General features: G+C 37.4%; 1 protein-coding gene across 4 annotated transcripts in view; it reads left to right on the forward strand.

Annotated features, from left to right (window-relative positions):
* Nucleotides 1–18,387, forward strand: part of mio (GATOR complex protein mio) — a 102,745-nt gene that overhangs the window by 17,900 nt on the left and 66,458 nt on the right. For all 4 annotated transcript variants that reach the window (XM_089099593.1, XM_089099595.1, XM_089099592.1 and 1 more), the window contains exons 2-3: nt 8,171–8,329; nt 15,440–15,622. In XM_089099593.1, coding sequence (XP_088955719.1) covers nt 8,218–8,329; nt 15,440–15,622 — 295 coding nt within the window. In that variant the 5' untranslated portion in view covers nt 8,171–8,217. The remainder of the gene's footprint in view (nt 1–8,170; nt 8,330–15,439; nt 15,623–18,387) is intronic.

The raw sequence follows: 18,387 nt of genomic DNA on the forward strand, positions 1-18,387 counted from the left end.
CACATAGGGTGTATGTTATTATAGCTACTGGTAGCCTTGGTCCTAATATGTTGTATTGCATTATTCATTGCGTGGATTGAAAATGGACCAGTTATATACTCTGATCCTGGGCGAGGCTGGTAAATTGGATTTATCAGAATTGGGGAAGTGATGCTGCAATTATTTGATGTTAGCTTATTTGTAAAAAGAGTTGCAAATAACTTTGCCTTTTCATTATCATTGTCATAATGGGTATTGTTATGTATTAGCTCATACTGGGGTAGGTTGGGGGAAGTTTTTTTCCTACAGATGTGGCTTGTGAGTTTATGTATAATTGACTCACGTGTTACTCTGGAAAGACTATTTGCAAAATTATTCCATTAATTATATTTAGCATTTATTATAGTCCTTTTGAGATTTGACTGTTTGCAATTTTGTTAAATACATAGTAGGAGACGTTTTTTTTAGGTATGTTCTCATAGCTGCCTTTTTTTTTATACAGTTATTTTGACAATCAATTTTACACCTAGTTGTAGGATTGGGTTTTGGAATTTTGTTCCTGGTTGTTGTGTTGGGGATAGAATGATTAGCTGTATATATTAGTATGGATGCCAAAACTTCAGCATCTGTCTCATCTGTTACAGTTGAAATACATGATTTTTGGGAGAGACGTAATTTCATCATTGAGCTTATTTCGGAACATAGTCCAATTTGCTTTGTTGGTAATATATATGGAGGTATGTGGCAGAGTTTCAGCAGGTTCATTTAGAGAAGAAACTATGGCAAAGTGGTCTATGCAGAGGTTATCAATTTTAATTATATAAATTTTATTTAAAATATTTACTGACACAATTTTGTAGACTAATTGTGGAGAAATTGCCACTTTTGGGGTTAAAATATGTATTTAGATTGCTAAATTCTAAAAAAGATGGCTAAATCTGCATTTATTTGCTGGCTCCTCCCCCCACAAAAGGTTGTGGGCATTAAAATCTCCACAAATAATAATATTTTTTAGCATATTAGAATTACTTATATAATTGAAGAAATCCATGGCATCTGTAGTTTGGCCATTAGGGTTATAAAAGCTTATTATGTATTATTTAGCCAAACATTGATACCAATTGTATCAACATCATTTAGACAATCTGGAAGGTTGAAGCCACAACATTTTATATTATTATTTATTATTAAAACTACGCCACCTCCTTTTCTCTCTGATGATCTGTCCTTTCTCAGGATAGTATATCCTGGGGACTTAGTTTGTTGATTTTGGGTTAAATGAGTTTCCTGAAGGAACGCAATATCAATGGAACTATTATTCATAAAAGATATTATTTTATTTAACTTATTTTCTGAAAGAGATCCTATGTTCCACTGGAGTATTGAAATGTGTTGCTTTGTTGATTTATTTTTTATGTGTTTGTGTATCAATGTTTGGTTTTGCTAAAAGTAGAGCAAGATCTTTTTTTGCTTGAATAAGTATATGATTAGGTATGTAGATATTTGCCAATTCGTTTATGATTTTTGTTTTCTGTGGTTGTTGTATGTTCATGGCCTGAACTGCATTACAGTTTAGAAAGAATAGGCATATATTGGGAGTTGGCATGTTTGGTTGTTCATCCGGCTTCTCAGTTATGGGATTAATTCCTGGTAGTGTTTCTAATTTGTTTCTTCTTGGGAGGGGGGGCCAGGCAAAGCTCATCTCATTGGGTGAGGAGGCTTGTTGGCTTGGTGATTCTCTCTGATAGGGATCTGAGCTAGGGTGCTTTGATGATTGATTTCTGTGGGGGGGGGGGTGCTTGTTGGATTGGGAAGGTTGGACTTGGGAGTTAGGATAATATTGGTGGATTTCATTACGGGTTTGGTTTGGTGTGGTTGGGCAGCATTTGCTTCCAGAGCTGCAAAAGGATATAGAATGGCCTTCTCTGTTGCTGTTTGAAGTGTTAGTGCTCTTTTTCTATATGCAGGGCATAGCGATTTATTGGTAGAGTCATGTGGGCCTTTGCAGTTTATACATGTAGGCTCAGCATTTTTACAATTTGCCATTCCTTTATTATGGGAACTTTTACAATTACTACAGGCTTGGAGGATTTCACTGCATTTATTTGTTGTATGACCCAGTTCCAGACACTTCTGGCACTGGATCGGCTTTGGCCTATAGGGCTTGTGTGGTTTGATTTGTCCAAAGAGAAATATCTGGTCTTGGATATTTTTTTTTTCTCTCAGTGTAAATAATAAAGATTTGCTTGGTTTTAGGCCATTAGAGTCAGGTTCACTCAGTTGGGTGACATCTTCAACTGGGATTGTGTTGCCAGCTCTATCCGAGAGCCCTTCTTTTAACTCCTGAATAGGTATTTCTGGGGGGCCATTGTACACTACTATCTTGGTTGGGTATTGGTTTGGGTTCCATGTAGCAGTCTTAATTGGGATATTTAGCAGGGATTTTAAATTGAGTATTATGTCTGCTGATTTTGGATCTTGGACAGCTATTAGCAAAGATCCATTACCAAAGATCCAGAGAACATTGATTTTAACAATTTGAAAATTGCAACCCTTATTGGACTAATCTTAGTTATCTCAAAGGGGGTATCAAGAGAAATTTTTTGGTAAATTCTTATGTTTTGAGAAGGAGAAGTTTGGGCAGGAGGAGTGGAAATACTTTTGATTGGGGAGATCTTTTTTCCATTTTTTGGAGCTCCCAGAAAGGACCTCTTTAAAACCATTTTCATTTTCATCATTAATAGTGACATTGGCCCCCACATTAATCATTGTCGTATTCACTGAGTTTGAACTATCAAGTGAGCTATAAGATAGAGAGCTTGACCAGCCAGGATGGGGCATAAGTGGAACAATTTCGTTAGTATTTGGGGTGGGGTCCGAGGGGACTTTTTTAGGGGGTGTTCTTTGCATTGCCTATTGGAATAAGCTTTACGCTTAAAAAAAATAAAAAAAATACTATAATACCAGACCGTCTGCACTCTAGTGAAGGGAGGACTTCACCATCCACAAAAAAACACCATAGTGTGGTCCAGAAGAGGGTTTTGAGCACGAGTGGTTAGGTTGACTGCTGATAAATCGAGATTAAATTCACAAGAATTTTTTTTATAAATTTCTTATAATGTTGCTGTTTTTTCGTACCCTTTCGGCTCTTGCGACAGGAACCTCCCTTTCTTCTGCTTGCCGACCTTTCTTCTTACTGTTTTAAAGACATCGTTTACAAAATGTTGAGACTACAGAAGAAGTCAATCATTCTCTTGAAAATCCATCTCTTTTCCTGGGCTGGGAAGTCTGCTTGTAGCAACAGCTTGATATCTTCCTAAAATCCCAACTTCTAGGGTGTTTTTATTAAGGTCGGAGGAGATTGTTGTTGGCTTTTGGCATTCAAACCGGAGATGCTGTATAGTCTTGACTGTTGATGCGCTTTGGCAACAGAGAGGGCTTAGATGTTTATTCCACATGCGTTCTTCCCTCCGGTTGTTTGACTCTTAATCTTCAGAAACGCCATTTATCCTTGCGGTATTTGAATATGAGTTTCAACGGTCTATAGTGAAGTCAATTGCAATTTCTACATCTTATTCCATCCCTAAGGGTGGTAGATACAGAGTTTTGGCCGGTTCCAGAAGACCTCTGAATTGCCTGGCTTCTCAGTTTGTCATACTCCTCGTTAAAACCTATTCCCTGCTGGTTGGGACGTGTTGGAATGCTAGTTCTATCCCCTCTTTGGCAAGGGCTATAATCAATTCTTGAAACCGATGAACGTCTCTGTCTGTGACTTCAATTTGAAATTTCGTAATAATTTGTAGAGATGATTGGTAGTCTGAGAACATAACTGCCTTTTTCCTGGGAGGATGGTTTGTGTGGACCTCATTCAGAGCCTTGTATGTTGCAGCTATTTCAGCCGTGAGAATAGAAGTACCGTCGGAGAGCAGTTTCGAGATACGGATGTTTAGCTAGGGGATGACTGCAACAGCAATTGCTTTACCTGCTTGTACAGAGCTATCTGTAAAAAATTCCTGGAAATCGTGGAATTTCGTCACTCTAACCTTTTGGAATTCCGCTTGAGTTATTGCTGAAGGGATATTTTGTTTCTTTTCAACAATTATTCGGAGGAATACATTAACAAGGGGTACTATCCAATCTGGAGGAAAGGGCAGACAAGGGAAAGATAATTGGTCATTTTGCCAGGTTAGGCAATTGGAAATAGAAGTATCCCATGCCCCAATTCTCCCTGAAGATTGAGCACACATTTTTTCTAATGTTAACCGATACAGTGGTTGTTCAGAGCCATTTGCCTGAATCCATGTTAAGTACCTTACTTATAGCATTTGGTTCCATTCAAATAACAAAGAAATTCCGGCTAGTTGGTAAACTTTAGCTCCCTCTCAGTGGTGGTGAAGCCATCTAGCAATTCTAAGAGATATATTTTGAAGGGTCTCTAGCTTTGCTTTGGTGGTTTTACTACAATTGATGTATACTGTCAGTCCATAATCAATTTTTGATCTGATAAACCTCTTATAATAATCCAGCAGAACTTAGGGAGAATTAGCCGAGGAGAAGGAAGTAAGTCGTCTAAGAATTGATATTCTTTTCATGCAAGACCGATTCACAATTTCGACTTGAGTGCTCCATGTGAGCCGTTGATCCAAGATTAGTCCTAAAGTCACAGGGTTAGCTTCAAGGTGAATTAATGAGCCTTTCATGTAAAGCTGGGGTATTCGGACTTTTTGTTTATTATGGAAGATTACTGCTTTCATTTAATGGCTGATATTGGAAGGGACATCGTTTCTGAGAAAGCTTCTAGTTCAAGTATGGCTTTTTTTTTAGATTAGTCTCCAGCTCTTCAGTTGAGCGTCCACATTCCCAAAATAGTGACGTCATCAGCAAACTCCCTTTTGGATATTATTGAACTTGAAACCTCAGATTCTGATATCATAAGCAGGAAAAGTAGAGGGCTAAGAGGAGATCTCTGGGGTTGTCCTACCTCAAGTCTTTTGACAGATGAGACTGACTGATTTACTCAAAGCCGGAGAGATTGGTCGGTTAGGTAATTCCAAACGAAATGAGTAAATGGCTGAGGGAAGTCCATTGAAAGAAGGATTGCACATAACTTCCATTTGGTTACATTTCTGTATGCATCTTCGAAGTCCACCAATAAACCTAGGAGAATTTGGCCTTGTTCTAAGGCTGCTCGGATGGCTTCTTCAAGACGCAGGATTCCGTCAAGTGTCGACAATCTCCTTCTAAAGCCTGACTGTGATTGCGTGAAGAGATTATTCTTTTTCTGCAAACCATTCCAGTCTCTTCTGATCATATTTTCCATTATTTTCAAAAGAACTGGGAGTAGAGGTATAGGTCTGTAAGAAGAGGGGTTTTCTGGAGGTTTATCTTTTTTCCTAATTAGCTTAATGGTAGCTTGTTTCCAAACACTTGGGAAATCCCCTTTCTGCGATAGTTCATTATACAGCAATAGTAAATTTTGGTGGGACTTATTCCCTGCTTCTTTTGCTCAAGTATATCCTATTTCATCTTCTCCTGGTGCTGATATTATATTTACTGTATCAAGAGTCGTCTTTATTTCATTTATTGAGGAATGGGTAATCAGTTCCTCTTTGTGCTGAGTTTTTCCATTTAATTTGCTGACTAATGGATGGCCGATTGGTTTTTGGACTTTGTGTTTTTGGTACATGTCAGCAAAGACCTCTGCCATATGGTCATCACTTTGAATTGAGAAACCATCTGTTTCAATGCTTGGAATTTTTTTCCAGTTCATCCTCCTTGCTGAGCATTCTATTAATAAAATTATGTACTTGGGCTAGGGGGGTATTTGCATCTAATTTTTCAAAAAAAGGTGGATTTCGCTTGTCTTTTTGTCATTTCTATGACTTTGTGGGCTTTTGCCTGTGTTCTTTTCATCTCCACAAAATCTTCCAGAGCCCCAGTTCTGCTGAAATGGTTTCTTGCTTTTTCTTTTCCTTTACTGCAACTTCTGTGATACCATTCCACCATATCTTTGGTTTTCTAAAGTAAGATCTTAAAGATAGATGACATGACTTTCTGGGTATTGCTTTCTCTGCTGCATCTAGGATTTTATTAGTCAAGGCTTGGGCCCTATCAGAGGGACTAGGTAGCCTCTCTAATTCTGAGTAGTCCCCTCCTATAAATTGTTTGAAGACTGTCCATTCTACTCTGTGATGTTGGAATTGGTATGTTGCTGGGGTTTGAGTATGTGAAACATCTCCAATGGAAGGGAGAATGGCACAGTGGTCTGTTTGCAAATTTGGGATCAGCTTAATATTTGCTTTTGTCAAAAACTCGTGTAGGGCTATTTGAAGGTCTATATTCCTAAACTTTTTTTTTCTTTTCGGTTGCAATGTGTTTTTAGCCCATATGGTGTAATAACCATCAAATTCAGTTCTATAATTGCTTTCTCTACGCTTTTCCCTGCCGAATTTGATTGATTAGTATCTTTCCATAGATAGCTTTGGGCATTAAATTCTCTCAAAACTATGGTTTAATGATCCTGGGTTACTTCTTCTATGACTTCAAACATATTTTTCCTTCCACTTGGGTTATAAAATGAGACTACTTTAAACAGTTTTCTATCATGTTCTAGGATTTCAACTGCAATTGTATCAATTTCATCAGGATATAACTTTGGGGCCACCAGAGAGTCTGGGATCCCTTTTCTTATCATTAGGGCTATACCACCTCACTTTCTTCTGGTTTATCTATCTTTCCTGTATGTCTCTTATTAGCCTCTTTCCTGTATAGCCTTTTATTTGGATTTTTCTCACATTATGAAGATGTTTCCTGGATGCATATTATATCTACTTGATGCCTTGAAATAAAAGTAATTTTCTCCTCTAGTTTCATTTTGCTAATAAATGCTATGTTCGCAGGGGTTGGACATGAGAAGAGCTTGGGGGTGTTTCAGACCACATTAGGCCCTGAGCTGGATTTCTTAGCTGGGATTCCATAATAAAATCACAGAGGAAAATACGAGAGATTCACCAAAGAGCTTCCTCGGGTATGAGAGAGCCTTACACTAGGACCTAATCTCCTTTCTTGAAAGTCAGGAACTTCCAATTTAAATGCTTCCAAAAAATTGAGGAATTGGTTAAAACGTGTCAGATTTTTTAATCTGACCCTCAATATTCCACCTTAGAAGTTCAAACTATTGTTTAATTTTTTTCAAATCTGGCATTTATTCAATTCTAAGGCACTAATTGAAGATATGAGCTGCCATTGCAATACAAGTTTTCTAAAATAAAAACTGTGGATAACCGACATGTTTCACAAATAGAATCTGTTTATCCTACAGTTTGTTTCAAATGATTTTTCTGCTTGTTTATTTCAAATCAGAGGCTAATATTGCAAAGTAAAATTTCGAAATTAAAACGTGGTAGGTATATATTACAAAATACATATATTTGATTTTCATCATAGTTGGTGTTTAATGATCCTTTTAGTCACTTATTACAAACATGGGGTATAATTGCAATATAAGCATCCTAAAATAAAACAGAGTATGTACACTTATCACAAATGGTATTCAATTTGTATAATAGTTTGTATTCAAGGTTACAAACTACAGTTACAAAGTGGCTAATATTGCAAAAACAAGTCCAAAAGCCAAGTATGGGAATTACACATATAACAACCAGTATTTAACTTAGTGCTATTTTAAAACATAAGTTTTCAGTCATACATGCACATGAGTCAAATTTCAAGATGTCTAGGTTAAGGAAGTGTACTTTTCATGTCAAAACATTGTGCTTTTTCTATTATTTATTCCTGACCCCTATGATTACTGGCATGACTTAATTATAAATGCCTTTAATAGGTAATGGCAGCTGCAACACCACTGCAGCTTTTGAAACTGACTGTGCTATAAAAATTGACTATCTAGTCTTTATTTTGTAATGTTTTATGTTGTATGCCAATCACAGGTGGTTTCAGGCATGTAAGCTGGGAGAGTATATTTGGCTTCACCTTTCCTCAATCTTGAGGCTGAGTGGGGGGGGATCCACCTTTATGTTGAGAGGGAACATTTCCTCAAAATTGCCTCCTTCTAAAGTGTTAGGCCCTCTCATACTACATCTTTTTTGTCTTTGCTACGTGATGTTGCAATATCATTGCATAAAGAGTTACCTAAATAATTGGATTCATAACCCTTCATATACTTTCATAGGCTCTTGTTATCTGGCAGCATCTTTGTTGAACTATTACCGTTTTATAATGGCAAGGCTTGAGCTATTGTGGTCACCTGTGCACAAGGACTATTTTATCTTATGGGGAACAGAGATTTGTCTTTACAAGTTTGAAGAGAAAAATGTATTGAAGTCACAGCGTGAGTTAGATTCATTTTTCATATTTCTTTAAATTAGCAAAATTGCTTGATTAATTAGAGTGTATACACTTGCAGCTCACAAAAGAATTTAATTATAATCAAAATTTAAGTTTTGCTGAATAGCACTATCACAATTCAAAATAAAGTAGATTGAATTTTTAAGTGAAGTTTAGGTTACTAAATTGTAGACTAGGAGTATCAGCATAGACCTGAACCGTGATGAACTTCTGGATGTGGGTTAAGGGAGGGGCAAGAGGGGATGAAACTCGTTCTTACTTTTGCCCAAGGCTGCCGTTTAAAAAGAGGCCCAGGTTTTTGCCGGTGCCTCGAGCCTTCCCCTCAGGTGACTGCACTATTATATGGTGAATAATCTTACATGTAACCAGTAAGCATAGGATGGCATATTAGGGGGGTGGCTGAGGGTGTGCGTAGGGGGCTCTTCCGACTCCGTACTCTTGTCTAAGTCTATTGAACGCTTTTTTGTGACTGGTGGCACTGATCTGGTTGTCATATATCAAAGACAAGAGAAAAAAAAATGTATTTGTCTTTAATGGGAAGTTAATTTTAATCGTAAAAATTGTGAATGAAAGATCCCTATCCTTGGAGTCAGCAAGCATTGACAAAGAGGAGTTACTGAAAAGAGACAATGGATCTTTTTCAACAATCATGGGCTCCAAGAGCCCAGAGTCAGTAATGGTGGACGGATCATTAAATTCTGAGGATGAGACTAATGCCCGTGCCACATCTATCGATAAAGAAAGCCAAATATCATTAATGACATGGCAATTTTCTTGATTTTAGTGTCACACTTGTATTTAAAAAGCAAAAAATTAAAATTGCAAGAGATTAGTTTAACGAGTTTACACCAACAGTAATTTGTGTCCAACTGTTCTCTAATAATACTAAGTCTTCTTAGCTTTCGTCAGATTCCTCTCCCAGATAGAAAACTCGCTGTTCAAAGTTTCCATCTTTTCAAGCTTCACAAAGTATGTCTTAGGCCTTCACCCTGACAGATTATGCAAGAAATGTATATTTGAAGGGCGGGTAATGTTCCGCGCGAAAAATTACAAACGCCAAGCACAATTAACACTATAGTTGCGAACCGTTATGATTTTATCGGCACATGCGGCCACAACGTAGTACTAGCATTAAGCAGTTGACCAAAGTTCCGGTCTCACGCATGCCAATGCCATCTATAATGAAGTGAAGCCATGGACCTAGAGCGCTGGCGGATCGACCGATATCACTGAAAGGCTACCTCTGATAACCTCCCTTCTTATCTATATTACACAAAATATGATGTAAAAAATTAAACGAAAAAAGTTTTTCAACAGAAAGTAAAGAATGATATAAAAAGAAGGGCTCCTGCTCCCAACTCAAAGCGCTAAAATTTAACTTTTTCTAACAATTTTTCAAGAATGAATGTAGGCCTAATGATAGTATATAAATTTGATAAGAGTTTTTTTTCACAATGCCTCGAGAAGGTTTTTTTTTTATTTACATTTGTTTTGGCAAATACAACTTCTAGTTTGTTTTTATGATTTGGTATTGCAGTTTTAGATACATAGTACCAAAAGTGTAATTGATTCAAGATTATCAGTGTCACAAAAACGCAGCTATTATTTGGGAAATTTATGTTCACTTTGATATTAGAAAATATGTAACATTTGTTGGTTGTAACTTCTAACTTCGTGTTGTCCACCAATATAGAGTCTCTATATTGGGGGAATCTTTATTATAAACATTATGTCGACAACTTTGGAATAATCACTTTTGTTAAGGCCATATTTTAAGAGATTTTACCAGCCAAGGAGATATAACAAAATTAGCCCCAAAATAAAAATTCCTGCCAACGTAAAATGGCGTAAGGAAAAATGAAGATTCCCAAGTTCTATCATAGCATAACTTTTCGTGGTTGCTCCTAAAGGGCAAATAGTAAAAAATGAACCTTAACCTCTAGTAACCGAAAATTAAAAAATGTGTAAAACCCCAAAAAACTGTCAAGTGAGGAAGAATCGCTATTTAATGCTGTTTCAGAACTGGTAACTATTATTTGAATTTATCTTAATTATACAAGTTTATTGTGAAAATAAATTTGTGGGAATTTAAAAAAATAGCTTGAAACTCCATCAAATGGTGCTGGATCAAAAAGAAAACCGCACCATTGGAATCACCGTAGCTAAAAATCTCATCTAGAAGAATGATAGTCCTTTATATTGAACAACAAGGGAAATCATTTTTTCACGTGAGATGCAGTGATGTGTCTCTGATTTTTGATTCTTTCTTTTTTTTTTCGTCGCCGCTAGTGGGATCCAATGAAACATGATAGGAGGATGTTTAAGGGCTCAATTAAAAGTGAATTTCTGTATCTGCGTGCTTTTTGTAAATAAATGAAAAAAAAATGATATTGAAAATAAAGTGCATTAAAAAAAAAAACTGCATTCAACATGATGTAACACAGGAAGACCCCGGCGCTGCGCCGGCGGATCGACCGAACGCCGCCGACGAGAGGCCCAATTGAACGCCGCCGAAGTGTCGTAGTGCCACCGGCGCGCCGCAGGACTGCCGCCGCCGGCAGAGGCGGCGGCGTTCGGTCGACTTTAAATTAATTTTTCGGCAATTCTTGATTGCGGCAGCCGCAAAGTCGGAGCTTTTCCTTCTGGTGTGGTTTAGTATTTCCTGATTAGAAATCAAGCAAGGCTTGCACTATCCCCGAATTTTTGGGTGTTTCCCCGAATATCTATGCATAACCCCGAAACAAAATTTGGTTCCCCGAATTCCCGAAAATCAAGCAACCACATTGCCACCCCTATCGATTTGTCACCAGTGACTTTCCCTGCCAAATATTGTTGTTCATGCCATAGCTATCCAAGACTCCTATGTGCGTTAGGTTTGTTCTCTTTTGTTCCTTTGTATGGAAACGAAAAAGATGCAGTGTGCTATTGAAAATATTGCAATATACCCAGTTCTTCATATGTTGACAAAAAAAAAGTATTGTCTTCACGATAGGAGTTTAAATCATTTCGAATGCAGTTTCCCAATTGCTATTTCTTATATCATTCGAAGCCAAAAAATTTGTTTTCAAGGTTTGATGGAATTAACGAACGCATTCACTACTATACAGCTTCAACCTTCAGTTGTATTTGGAAACTGACATCCGACAAATTGTTTCTACCGCTGAATTGAAAGTTTGCAGATTTTTTTTTTTTTGCTTTTTTTAGATAATATTTTATTAATACTTAATACTCAATTGTTGAACGCCTGATAGAAAATACAATCTTCTTTCTGAAAATTTTTTAACCCCCCCCCCCCCCCAGAAAAAAACAACCTTCTATTAAGACAAAATTTAGGTATAGACTAAGCTATGTACAAGGTTGGGGAATTAAAGATTGAACCGGAAGTTACCCAAAAAATATGATTTATAAATAAATTTTAAGTTTTTGTCTATAGGGGGGGGGGGATAGGGGGCTCTCTTTTTTAAATGATAATTCCTCATTTTTTTTATTGAAAGCAGGGATGCCGAAAAGACAATTATTTTTTTCATTTAAAGTGGAGACAGAAGAAAATGATATCAAATTCTCTAGGAAACCATTAGAATATTTTGATATACCCAGGGCTTCCGATTAGGACTTGTTAATTGTCTTGGGTATTTTGCGATTTATCATAGGCTAGTGGCCCTATTTGGCTTTTGTGTGTGCTCCCTTTTAATTAGATTCTTTGGATCTTATTGAATGCCACGGCGAATCTATGACTCAGTTTCCCAATAATTTGAGCTATATCTGAAAAATTTCGACATTTTTGTTGTTGTCTTTGTACCCCTTTACTCATACCCTCAATTTTTTTCAAGGAACACTAAGCTGTTTAACGTTATTTTGCGTGTTTGTTTGAACCATATAGTCACCTAGTTAAATATTAAGTAAATTATTTTTCTAATGAAAGCTGAGACGGTATCCTATCAAGGTGGTATCCAGAGAGGGGGGGGGGGTAGGGACGTATTACATTTAAATGATAATATCTTTAATTTTTTTATTGAAAGCAGGGATCCCAAAAAGTTATTTTTTTTTAATTTAAAGCATAGACGGCATCCTATCAAGGTGGTATCCAGAGGGGGGGGGTAGTGAGCTATCATATTTAAATGATGATACCTCGATTTTTATTTTTTTGAAAGTAGGGGTGCCTATAAGTTAATTTTTTTTTTTATTTAAATCAGAGACGGTATCCTATCAAGATGGTATCCAGAAGGAGGGGGGGCATAGGGAGTTATTATATTTAAGTGATAGTACCTTGACTTTTTTTTTATTGAAAGCAGGAATGCCAAAAAGTTGACAAAAATTAACAAGATTTTCGTGAGATATACTTGATACAGCACTTGTATAGTTTTATCGTCCAAAGGGAAAGGGACATATGCGTCCAACCCATTTTTTTCTTATTCATGAAACGTGTTTACTTTGAAAACATTCATTCATGAGTACCATGCAGATTCACACTAAAACGAATTGGTGTGACGAAAGCGATATCGACATCCCCACCTAACGTTGCGCTCGAGTGACAATGGCGCCCTTGGTCCAGTGCCCAAGTTACATTAACACTCCTGGTCATAATAAAAGATTTCAATTTGGGAGATTCAAGGAGGAGTCTTTGACAGTCTTATGACCTCAGGGTACTAGATGTCGCAACGTTCTTACGTATCTACAGTGGTTGAAAAAATTCGGTCACCCCTCAAATGATTACCAAAAATATGCACAAATGTAACAAATGTAACATTTGGAATATTATAACATTTTTTTCAAAGCTTTGAAAAAAAGCAAAAAAGGTTAAATAGCGCTAACTACGCTTGAAAGCTATTTTAAAAAGAAATTCTTTGGAGATTTCCATGGAAATGACCATAGCAAAAGCTTTGAGCCTGGGTGGGGATCAAAGAGGAGTCTTTGAGTACTTTGACCACAGGTGACTTATTGTTGCGACTTTCTTAAATTTGGTAATTTTTGTGAGCATTTGGAAATCAAAGCTTAAACTCAATAACTGATACTAAGTGTCCTAAGATTTTGCTTGGATTAAAAGTGACGAACTAGGATGAAAATCTCAACATCTTCCTGGAGCTACTTCAGTCTACTTATTATTTCATTTAATTACATTTAAAACGGATGAGCTTTTCATTTTTTACCTAAGAAAATAGCTGGCACTTCATTTTTCTTCATACCGAATAAACCATTAAGTGCTTTTTGTTTTATTGTAATTGAAGTGTTCTTATGTGAAGTGTTCATCATTTATTTTTCAATTTGATAAATTTACTCCTTTTAGATGCAGTTTATAATTTGACTGATATTAGGTATTTATCAGTTTATAATTTGGAATGAATCCCCCAAAGAAAAAATTAATAATATCCAAAAGAGCAGCCAAAAGCAATAAAAAAGCAGCAGTTCAGCCTTTGCCTACATGACATATATTCTATGAAGAAGCCAAAACAAACTTTAAAATGTATTTTTTTTAAATTGTTATTAAAAACCAGTTTTTAATACAAAAAGGCTTCTTAGGAATCCAAAAGAGCAAAAAAAAAACAAAAAACAACTATAAATATCAATGTCACCCGTTTCAACTGTTTTAAAGGTGATAAAACAGATATAGGCAAAGTGCATTATGAAAAAATTAAGCTTCGAAGTTCAATCTTATATTCGAAGTTTTTACAGAGATAACTGACGAATTTTGTGATACGGTATTTGATGTTTTGTATGAAGTAATTCTCGATGAAAAAAACTACTAATTTTGATAATTATTTATGTTAAGAATACATAGCTAATATATACTTCAACTACTCGTATTATGCAAGGGTTCTGAAACGCCATAGCCATTTCGTTTCTACCAGATTTCTTCTTCTCTTCATGAATAACGAAGAAGACCAGTTTCCAGCCAGCGACTGGTGAATTTCTTAACTCGTGAATAGGCTCGAATCTGTTGTAAATTTAAGCTGTGATTTGAGAAAGACTGATGAAAACATTAATGTTTGCGGTCAACATTGATCGTGGCGCGCCGCCGACATCTTACCGGCGGCGCGGCTCGCTGTTTTTGGCCCCGCCGCCGCCGGTCTTCCCTCATTGGCGCGGCGCCGGGGTCTAAACACAGGTATCTTTTAACAAGAAGAAATAGCACATGTATCCATTGAAAAGTTGCATCTTTGCTGTATGATACTCCGCTGTCTGATTCTCTGTGGTTCGTTCTTTATTATTCCAAATAACTATTTACTATTGCTTGCTTCTGACCTGGAGTTTGACTCTATGTTATTTACATTAAGTTAAAAAATAAAACAAAAACGCCCTTTAAAGGTACTTCACGCGGGAAAAGCTTCTGATGTACACATAGTGGATGTATTCTCGATTGCAAGGGGCGGATTTGTATCATGTACTACACATGTTGGTGCCAGACTAGGTCCATGGGAACTAATTGCTCAGAATTTTTAGTCTAGTCTGTATCTCTTTTTTTTTCCATCATAGGCCAACTCCTCTATAGTCACCACTGTTTTGTATTTCCAAATTACTTTATTTAACCTTTATCTTACCCTACTATATTAAAACTATACTACTATAACAAAGCCATTAAAAAAAAGAAATAAAATAAATTCTCTGGAATATTCTACGACGTATTCTGCCCGTATTTTGGAAACACGTTGGCAGAATGTTTCAGAATCCCTTCTTTTCTTCATTCTTTTTATTTGTCTTATTTCGCCTTTGCCTGCTCAATTTTATATATGGGAGGGATATTCCGGGGGGGGGGTTAATTTTGCTTGGGGGAGGGGGGAAGAGTTTTTCGGGGGGAATTTTCTGCGGGGAAATTTTCCAGGAGGGACTATCCTAGAACCATATAGCTGCACGGAGGGAGAAGATGCAAAGAATCCTTCGCTGCTGAGGTCAGCCCAGACCCCTCCTATTTTGATTGTAAATACTCAGTTCATTCTCCCCCTCTCTCTTTCTTACTCGTATGAAATAATTTTATTCTTGAAGTTTCAGGCTACGTTTGAAAATATTTAAGTAAGGGATGCTACCTAATAAGTTTTCTTCTGTATTTTGGTAAATGTTTTTTCAAATTTTCGTCTTAATCGCTTCTGTTGTTTTTCAGAGGTATCATTAAGTAGTACTAATGCTGCTACATTGGTTTCTCCTCCCATCAGTACTATTCCTTACATGAAATGTGTTGCTTGGTGTCCAGAACCAGAAAACGATATGGAATTAGCAGTTGGACAAACTACAGGGAGAGTTGTTCTGCTGGATTTGAAGGACGAGCTTAGCGCTCGAGAGTTTAGTAAGTCTTATTCTGTTTATCTTTTTTATTATTTTTAAAGTAAAAAAGGATTGGTTGCGTACTACTAGCAGAAACAAATAAAGGAATTACCACTAAATGACTATTACTGCTAGTAACTCATCATCCCACCAAATTGTCATATGCCAACTGAGCTATGCGAGCTGCTCCTTCACACATATCTGTTCAGCGCTGAACTCTTTATTCCACTGGAAAACATTTAGTGTATCTTCTTCAATGTTTCAAACTTCGCACTTTTCAGAGCCTGTTCTCGCACCCTGAACTCTTAAAACCTCCAAAATTCATTCAGTTTGCTAACATTTTTATGTAGGGCACTCAAAACATGTGCATAATCTAAGTTTATGTATGTTATACCTTCCCATTTGATGTCATGTTCTCCCGTAGCCATAGGAACGAATCTTTCTTCGTGTTTTGCATGCTATGTGACAATTGGGCGTTGTTAAGGATAAAGTGCTCCTGCTTGGCTGGTGAATCTAGGTCTGAGGGAATATTAAAGAGGGGGAAAGATATTTTGGTGAAAAGGGTGGCTCAGAAGGAATTATCCAAAATTTTGGAAAATATTTTGACGGTGGTCAGGCTTACTTAGACTTAGATCCTCTGACGCCTAGTGGCGTATAGGGCAGCAATGGTTAACCTCCAAGTCGGACGATCCTGAGCCAGATACCACAGCTTATGGAGGGATGATTGCATTACTCTTGCCACACCTTCAAGGGAACGACCAATCGTGATTTGTTGTCTACCACTCTTCCGGAGACCCGGAGGAGTCCAGTATCAAGCCTCATAAGGAAGTCATCCTTGACATACTCGAGTCATGTGCTCCAGTATCGCCACCTTCTAAGTCGAAATTCATCGGTTATTTGAGGCTGCTTGGTGAGAACCTTTATCCTGGTGTCGCGTACTCTATCAGACCAATAATTCGCAAGTATTCTTCGCAGGCAATTATCCTCAAATCTATGTAACTTTTTCTCTACAGCTCTAGAAAGGCTCCAGTATTCACATCCATAGGTCAATATGGACTTTACGTCGCTGTTAAACAGACGTAGTTTCAGCTTGAGAGAATACTTGCTAGATCTCCAAACACTATTTAATTGAGAGAAGGCTTGCAGTGCATATGCAATTCAAAGGATGATTTCCTCTGTCGGACCTGCCGTTTTGAGTTATTGTGAATTCGATTTCCGTTTCCCCAAGCTTAAGCTACCTCAAGCTAGCGAAGTGACAACACCGTTTGATAGTACCTTGGTCTTGTTCACATTAAACTGCAGGCCTGTTTGGGAGGCTTTTGAAGCTAACTCCTTAATGTTCCGTTGCATATACTCTGTGAAATGAGTAGCAAGAACTATGCCGTCGGCAAAGTCACAGGCGTAAAGTTATCTCTGTGGGTTCAACTGAACCCTGCCACAGAAGTTGCAAGATCTCAGAACGAAGTTGATGGTTATGGCAAATAAGATTGGAGATAGGAGGCATCTTTACCTCACACCATATTCAAGAGCAAACCATTTCGTCTGTCTCTTTTCAATCTGTACTGCGCACAACTGCCGTTCGTAGAGGGCTTTGATCATCTTAATAACTTTTTGAGAGAGTCTCAGACAAGTGACCCAAAACTTGAAAAAGTTGAAATTTGCTCAGATTGCTGGACTGAGCCGAGGCAATGAATAGATACTATTGGGAAAGTGATTGAAGACGTTGGGCATCCGTGAAAAAGTGCTATATTGAGAGAGGAATTTGGGACAATATTTGGGGGTGCCCACCCGCCTAGTCTCGGGCAAGTGACCCAAAAATTTCAAATGTTTGTGAAAAATTGAAATTTTCTCAGAATATGGGGATGAGCTTAGGCAACGAATAGGTACTATTTGAAAAATAAAGATGGCTATAAACGATTGTTTGCCAGTTATTTCAAGCAAATTAATGGTCCAATGTCAATTCTAAATTCTTGGTCAACATGCCTGAGACTCTAGGCAGGCATGCCTTTCCAAAAACTAACAAACAAGTATGTGTCCAAAAAGAGAGTCATGCTTACTCCCGCCATTTGCCCCTGCCCCAGCCATTTAAACATTCGCCTCTCAATTACTTGGACTATCTGTCTTGGCTTTTCTCTTTCTACAATTAGCCATGTGTTGATGCAACCTACTGCAAAATACTTGATAACTTCAATTCAATTGAATTGAAGTTAATAACTTCAATTCAATAGCTGGGGCATGGGTAAATGGCGGGAGTAAGCCTGACTCTCTTTTTGGACACATACTTGTTTGTTAGTTTTTGGAAAGGCATGCCTGCCTAGAGTCTCAGGCATGTTGACCAAGAATTTAAAATTGACATAAGACCGTTACATTGCTTCTAATGAGAGGCAAACAAGGCAAGCCCGCCTATGGTCTTAAGAAGGTTGACCAAGAATTTAGAATTGACATAGGACCATTAATTTGCTTGAAATAACAGGCAAACAATCGTCTATAGCCATCTTTATTTTTCAAATAGTACCTATTCGTTGCGTAAGCTCAGCCCCACATTATGAGAAAATTTAAATTTTTCACAAATTTTTGGGTCACTTGCCAGAGACTCTGGCCGGGTGGGAGCCCCCAAATATTTTCCTAAATTCCTCTCTCAATTTAGCACTTGTTCACGGATGCCCACCGTCTCCAATCACTTTCCCAATAGTATCTATTCATTGCATCAGCTCAGTCCAGCAGTCTGAGCAAATTTCAACCAAAGAATTTTCCATATTGCAGCAAGGTGGACTGAATCAAAAGCTT

The sequence above is a fragment of the Artemia sp. Qi Xiang Cuo genome, chromosome 13 (genome assembly GCF_049724085.1).
Source record: "Artemia sp. Qi Xiang Cuo chromosome 13, ASM4972408v1, whole genome shotgun sequence".
Lineage (NCBI taxonomy): Eukaryota > Metazoa > Arthropoda > Branchiopoda > Anostraca > Artemiidae > Artemia > Artemia sp. Qi Xiang Cuo.